The sequence below is a fragment of the Xyrauchen texanus genome, chromosome 9, assembly GCF_025860055.1.
Source record: "Xyrauchen texanus isolate HMW12.3.18 chromosome 9, RBS_HiC_50CHRs, whole genome shotgun sequence".
In the NCBI taxonomy this organism is placed as follows: Eukaryota; Metazoa; Chordata; class Actinopteri; order Cypriniformes; family Catostomidae; genus Xyrauchen; species Xyrauchen texanus.
The window spans coordinates 11,192,959-11,200,267 of record NC_068284.1 but is presented as its reverse complement, the minus strand read 5'-3'; the positions used below and the strand labels follow the sequence as shown (position 1 = coordinate 11,200,267).

General features: G+C 42.0%; 1 protein-coding gene across 2 annotated transcripts; it reads right to left on the bottom strand.

The window, feature by feature from the left end:
* Positions 1-50: 50 nt before the first annotated feature.
* pfn2a (profilin 2a) lies at positions 51-4,769 on the bottom strand. Of its 2 annotated transcripts, none has more exons than XM_052133555.1 (3): positions 4,438-4,766; positions 3,227-3,419; positions 51-1,850 (listed from the first exon to the last, which is right to left on the bottom strand). In XM_052133555.1, exons 1-3 carry the CDS (start codon positions 4,564-4,566, stop codon positions 1,753-1,755), a joined length of 420 nt encoding a protein of 139 aa, XP_051989515.1. In that variant the 5' UTR covers positions 4,567-4,766; the 3' UTR covers positions 51-1,752. The 2 variants fall into 2 exon arrangements, with proteins under 2 accessions (XP_051989515.1, XP_051989516.1); XM_052133556.1 differs by lacking the exon at positions 51-1,850 and adding an exon at positions 1,866-2,173 and having other exon boundaries at positions 4,438-4,769.
* Between the last annotated feature and the right edge of the window lie 2,540 nt (positions 4,770-7,309).

The following is a 7,309-nucleotide window of genomic DNA, read 5'->3' as shown; positions in this document are numbered from 1 at the left end:
AAATCAAGTTGAATATCAGCTGGTCAGATGCAAGAAAGGAGAATAGGACATAATTTGTTGATGTTTTTCTTTAATCTGTACATTTTCCACAAGCCCTGGAGTTTTTGCCAAATATCCCAAAGGTGCCATTGAAGATTTGACTCACAAGGCAGCAGGTAAAATCCATCTCACAGTAGCAACAGATCAGATCTACATTATGGCACAGGATACACAGCTTTATTTAATTTTTTTAACATGTTTCCACAATACAACAGACTTTGACTAGTGGTCTTTTTCCAACTAATACCACCATATCCCAGAAAAGGTAGTGTACACAGTTTACTTCAGTATCTTTTCTTTTTTGTCTATTTAATGAATCATTTGTACCGTGCTATGAAAGTTTGATACATTGTGATTAAGTAGTTTACAAGGCAATGACTTCCAAATGGTTTCATTCTTGAAAATAACAGATTAAAAGCGTATAGAATTCAAGGTGACTGATATTAACAATAAGACTGCCATTTCATCTATTCAAGACATTCATGAGAGAAATTCTCAGGTAGTTATCATATATTTGATTTTTATTTCAAACTATTAAGTTATTAATAGTAATGAGCTTTTTGTTACATTAGTGTATTTGAAGTGTTGAAAATGTAGTATAAAGTCAGCAACAGATGAAGCTAGCAGTCATCAATCACAACAATAGTTTGGAGCAATTCCATTAATCCCTTCTGATGCAACAAAACATTGGTCCTATTGGAGAATCCAAAGTGAAATGGACAAAAACCAAAGAGTTACATTGGGATGGCAGCACTTTTCTAAAGAAGAAAAAAAAAAAAAAAAAAGCTGGCAAACAATTATAAGTGCCTTAGTATTGTAGTGATGGAATGTCCATACAGAGTCCGGGGATGCAAAGGCTCTTGGGGAACAACTTAACCCAAACCTTATAAATGCTGATCTGCCACCACACTTGAAATATTCTAACATTAGACCAATGATTTACAAGACCACATCCAAATACAACAGCAAAAGCATTTGATATAAGGTAGTCAACTAAAAAAAGATGGCCTGGGCATAGGTGCAGTTCACAAGGTCTGGGGCCGAGGTGGTCCTAACTCAATTTAGAATCAAACCGAGAGCAAAAACCAAAAAGTGTTAAGTGACTGGTTAACTTCAGATGTCATTCTCAAAGCGGAGACAAGGTGGTGTAGCCAAGTATCTGGAAAACAATGATATTGACCTAAAAGATATGCATGCACTTCTTCCATCCTGGACATGCTGTATACAAGGAAGACCATGAGAGCTCAGCAAGGGCTCAAAGCACTTGAGGCATCCATCTATCTTAAGCTGGTTCATTAGCAGTGCCCAAGGAAAAAAATTGGACTATGTAGTGATTCTTCATTTAGTGACGAATTTATACAAATTCGGGGTCCTTTTTTTTTTTTAATTCTTCATTTTAGGTTTATGCTATGTACAGTAGTTTTTTTTTTTTTTAGATCGAACCTTTATAAAACCAATATGCTGGATTTACTGTGGCACAATTAAGATGTCATAACTTGGAAAATAAAAGAACAAGGACCATTAAACAAACCAAAAAAAGCAGCTTCATAAAAGAAAAGAAAAATTGAACAGACAGATTTCAAGAGAGACAACAATGCATCTACTAACGGTTTCTGGTAGTGCTGACAAGGGGGTAAGGAAGAGGGAGGGGGGGGTGGTGTGGTGTGGTGTATTAAAGTGAGCTGCTGTGTAGATGGATGGAAAGGGGCTGCTTTAATATCCAACTTTCCTCAGGTACTCAGCCATGCCAAATGCTTTCTTGTTGAGCGATCCTCCGTGGGTACCTTCCTTTCCCATGACTAAAACCAATACTGGAGTACATAAGGAAAGAAAACAAAAAGATGACAAATGAAGAAAACTAGAAGAAAAAAATTAAAATAAATTCCCCCCCGATGACACGGGGACACATTATCACCATTCATCCCTTGATTGCTATTAAATTTTTTCAAGACATTAGCTGCTTGAAGGAGAAAGTTTAACAGCAAACTTCTTTCTTCTTTCTGTCCCTCAAGTGAAACTAAACAAGCTTAATTACATTAGAACCCTGAATCCCTCAAGTATTTTGCCATTGAGTATGCCTTCTTATTCAATCCGCCTCCATGGACCCCTTCTTTGCCCATTACAAGAACCAAGACTGAAAGAGAAGAAATAGAAAAAGGGGAAAGTTGAGAAGTGTGGTGGTTAGGAAAAAAAAAAGGAACAATCATGAAACAGAGGAGAAAGAGAAATATGTCGCAATCAGAAGTGTTTGCATGCACATGCCTGTCACCATTAAATGCAACCAAGTAGAGGAAAGTGATTGAGTATTTGATGAATAAGTCTGAAGCTCACTGCTTGAGCAGCGTAGGGACATTTTAGTGGGCAGGAAAGAGGAAGGGGAATTTGATGCTGCCCATTCCAAAAGACCTTCAACCCCACCTCCCCACACACCCTTAATTTACCAAATGTCTCTTGGAACAAGCTAATTTTCAAAGGGTATTATAGGCTGTAAGACTATTCGACTTTAATTATGGGTGAATTAGGAGTCAACAGATCTTAAAACTTACCAGGAACTGTTTGCTGTAAACAAAAGTAACAACTTATAGTGTCTACTTGACTCACCTTGCACCTGATGGTTTATCTGACATTCTCTACACCGGAGATAGTAGGGTGTGGTGGGGTGTTTGCTGCATAACCCAATGACTGATAGCTCAGCACCATAATCATTAAACAGTGAGAAGGTGAAGGGAAAATTGCACACTCACACGGTTTAAGAAAACGGTTTGATCAAGAAAAGCTCATTCATGCACTCTTGGGTGTTCTTTCAGAAAAGGGTGGGGGACAGAACTATACCTTTTACGTCTGTTTTTCACGATATTCAGAAAGAGGACCACAAAGGCAGAATGTATGAGTGGGCACATCTCAGCATACTGGGTCATTTTTCAAAACAATTACAAGTAATGAAATTTAAGGAATGGGCTTGTTTTCTCTCATTTTCTCTTTCTGCATAAAAAATCGAATGCATGTTTCCCAGGCTTGCATTGGCCTCTATACTCCATTGTTGAGCAGGCACACTAACTTAAAATTGCGAGAAGAGATTAAAAAAGGGGTTGCCTGGACTGATCATAATATATGTTTGCAGGCTAATTTGTGCATTGCAAATATACTGGTTTGACTGTAGTTATTGGCAAACAGACGTGCAGTTTACCTTTGCCAGCTCTGCCTATGGAAACATTGTAAGTCGGCTCTCCATTATGACTCTTTGTCCTGATGTCCATTGTCCAGTCCCCTTCCAAATGAAGGCTGTCTCTGATCACAGAGCACTTCTTTTTCCCTAGAGTCAGCCCACTGGTGAAGAAGCCCTCTCGGTCTTTGCCAATGATCACATCGATTTCATCAGGCTGAAAATATAAGTATGAAAGGGAGGGAACAACATTAAAAGATGTTACTTTCTAGGAAGCACATTAGAAGTCAAGTCAATGTTATTTGTATAGCGCCTTTCACAACACACATAGTTTCAAAGCAGTTTTGATGCATTTGAACTCTAATGCATTCTTTCTGTGTTCTAAATAGAATGTTGGCTGATCCACTTGATTTGACCTTCGTAATGGTTACAATGTAGTTTTGAATCAAAACGTTCCAATAATCCTAATAGGGAGCAGGGGAAAGAGTGAGCATTCACAGCCGACAGGACGCCATCTTTGTTCCTGTAGGGAAAAACTTGAAGCACAGGCGCCACTGTCTGAACTTCCTCCTCTCGCGGCCGAAGACAGCCAGCAGCTTATCTCAAGACTGATCAGAATGAGTCTTTTATTGGACGATTTGAGCACGTCAAGGAAATATAGTGAACAAGGCTTATATATGTTGTAAAATCTATATTGCTGAGCAATGCAAAAGGAAATGTGTGTTTAATCAGGGTTAGATCTGTGAACTTCTGCCGAAGCAGAATGTCTTCGACATTGAAAGCAAACGTGTTTGTTGGGTTCGGCCGTAAAGCGGGTTTACTTTAACCAGGCAGTTTAGGTGGGAATAATGTTGTTCATGGTTATAGGGAGTAATGAAGTATAGAGGCCGTGGCCACAGCCCTGTGCTTTCATCTGGGCCTCAATCCATTCAGCAAAAACACTTCAATGGATTTTCGCTTTCAGTAATAAAAAAATGAAGTACAATTGTATTGTTGCGGTTTTGCTGATATCTTACGCGACGACTATAACCCGTGTATTGCAAAGCGCCTTGTTCACAATAAAACGGTTAGCTCGCGCTAAAGCACGAGACCGGCTCCCCATGCACGCGTGCTATACCCGACTAGCTTGCTAACACCCGAATCCGGACGCTCGCGTAAAAACCCAAATTACACCCGAAATTCTATCTAAATGGAGTGTTTACGACATAACTGGTGCTAATCTATCGAAATCTTACCGTTATACCGCTAAAAGTACCACCCTCTGACGATGCCCAAACGTATTTGGCGTCCGTGTAGCCAACAATGGCGGAATCCTGGCAGCTGCCATCGGCCATCAGGTTATCCACGTAGCTTTGCCAAGACATTTTTCTGTGATTTGTTAGGATATATAGGACGTACTACACCCGCAGGAGTGGATTTTACGCTACGAGTGCTAAATGCGTTGCTAATGTGGTGCGGATGGAGGGTTTTGGCGTCTCCTGTGCTGTCCGGTTCTTGGGCTTGTATGAAATCTCAGCTCGGGCAGGAAAGAAAGCCGACGAACTGAGACAGCGCCTGGGTGTAGTCCCGTACTATATCACTCCGCGCAGGCGACTCACCACCGCCACTGCACTTTATGCGTTATCATGCGGCGGTATAAGAAAATAGATCACATTTGATTTGAGACCAGTCGCTCAATCTGATTAACTAATTTATGTTTATAGAAATGTAATAGCAGAATGTATTTATTTATTTTTTCTCTGTTATGCTCGTGGATTTGTCACTTGTTAATACGTTGACATATGAATGTGTAGGTAAGAGGACATGTATTTAAATCTTTACATTAATGTTCCATTCGCTAACATTAGTTCCCTTACGACTCAGTACACATGACATTGCGTTTATTAACGCATATGGGGAGGGCCTTCTTGTACAACTTGTTGAAACCTCTCTACAGTAAAGCCAATATTTTAATATTGCTGTGGTGTTTGAGCCCTGCCGGTTTTGGCGCGAAACTGTCCGCTATAAAAACAGATGCACAATCAACATTTCCTCAGAATTTCTCAGAGAGCGATCATCTCTTATCTAGAAGCCCTCTACCTTCGCCATCGATATACAGGAGTCAACAGGCGGAATCTTTGCAAGAAGATTCTCTGGTCCCCTGCAGTGCTCCGCCCAACATCACACCACCTTGCCGCTTCGCTGGTGAACAGGCCTAAGCCTGATTCCTTACAGCGTTTCAGGAGGTTTTGTGTATCCTTACAAAGCAATTGTATATAGATTATTGTATATTGTGTAATATACAGTACTGTGCAAAAGATTTAGGCACTTGTGAAAAATGTTGCATAGTGAGAATGTCTTCAAAAATAATGCCATCATTTTAATTTATCAGTTTACATCATACAAAGTCCAGTAAACATGAAAAAAATCTAAATCAATATTTGGATTCAAAACAGCACCAGTTCTGGTACACCTGGACACAGATTTTCTTAGTTGTTGGTAGATAGGATGTTCCAAGCTTACTAGTGAATTTCTTCAGTTCTTCAGGGCATCTGTTTAGGCTCAGTTGCTTCTGTCTCTCCGTGTAATCCCAGACTGACTCGATGTACCTGTTGCCAAGGTCCCTGTTCTTCTATTCTATTCAATTAGCAAAAGGAATTGTTGGGAGTCTAAAATGTATATTTCCTATTGACTCTAAAATTGAATAAATAACTATCTTAAGACAAATGTTTTTATAAAACATCTTATATGCCTAAGACTTTTGCACAGTACTGTATATTTATTTATATATTACATATCTAAAAGAGTCACTTACGTGTTCATGTCTTTTTAAAGATGTCTTTCCTTAAGTGTTCCTTGTGTGAGAGGCACATCCTGCTGTCAGATCAGCATGAGATTATGATTATGGAGACCGACTGTCCTCACTGCGATGGCATGAGTCTCAAGACGCTTCCCTCGCGAATCGCCCTCGTTCTGAGGGACAATTCAGCCTCCCGCGCCCTTCCACCCGCCTCTTCTGTGATACCCGAGGATTCACATGAGGAGGCACGGCGGGGATGCAAGGTCGAGCAGGATGAATTTGAGGTGGTCCTCGTGCCACACATGCCCCACAAGCCCCTCAATCTGCAGGAAGTGCATGTTTTCCTATACACTATGTGCGAGACGAGCTCGAGCCCTCTGAAAGAGCGCGCAGCTTCTTCTCGTTCAGCGGTTCTGACACTGGGGATCATAATGATGAGTGGTCAGTGGATGATGCTTCCGCCCCTCCCCCCGTTAGGGCGAGGATGTGCCACTGACAGGGAGATGCTCCGCGTCCTTACAAGGGCGGTCGAAGAGCTTAACCTTGAGTGATCTACCCCAGAGGAACCTGAACAGTCTCACCTCGATGAATGCGCAGTTAAGCCATCCTCTCTAACATGGATCATGGGAAAGAAAACCGTTATGCCTTACAATCCCCTGTGGAGGAGGCGGTAGCGGCACATCTCTGCCCAGTGAGTAACAGACCGCGGAAATCACGCCCCATGCATCCTTCCAAGCCGTGTTGACAAACGTCTGCACTGGCTGGAAAAGCTTACTCTGCGGCAGGACAAGCTGGATCAGCATTCCATGCAAAAGCGGTGCTCCAGATATTTCAAGCCAAGCTCCTCAAGCAAATGTACGAGAAAGGCTTCGATCCAGAGGCATTCATAGAGCTCCGCACCACTACAGACTTTGTGCTGCGTGCCACGAAAGTCACTGTGCCGGCCATCGACAAGTCTATTGGCAACCCAGCAGTTCTGGATCGATATATATGGCTGACCCTCACAGAAATGAGTGATAAGGATAAAGCCACTCTGTTGGATGCTCCAGTGTCTCCAGCCAGCCTCTTAGGCGGCTCTGTGAATAAGTTTGCTGAGCATTACGTCATGAATCCGCAGCAGTCACAGGCACTTAATGAGACACTTAATGCCCAAACCTGGTGCCTCAGCACTGGCACCTGACCCCACTGAGCCACCAGTGAGGCCATGCAAGCTGTAGCCCAGACAGAAGCAGCTAGATCAGCGCTGGCTGAACAAACCCCCCCCGCGCAGCAAAAGCGCCCCTGATGGGCACAGCTTTTTGAAGTGGAAAGCAGAGCCTGTAGTTCCC

Coding starts and splice junctions, on each gene's coding strand:
- pfn2a (XM_052133556.1), bottom strand. CDS start 4,566: ATGTCTTGGCAAAGCTACGTGGATAACCTGATGGCCGATGGCAGCTGC. Junction 3,420..4,437: donor GTACTTTTAGCGGTATAACG/GTAAGATTTCGA, acceptor TTATATTTTCAG/CCTGATGAAATCGATGTGAT. Junction 2,174..3,226: donor CATAGGCAGAGCTGGCAAAG/GTAAACTGCACG, acceptor CTTCTCTTTCAG/TCTTGGTTCTTGTAATGGGC.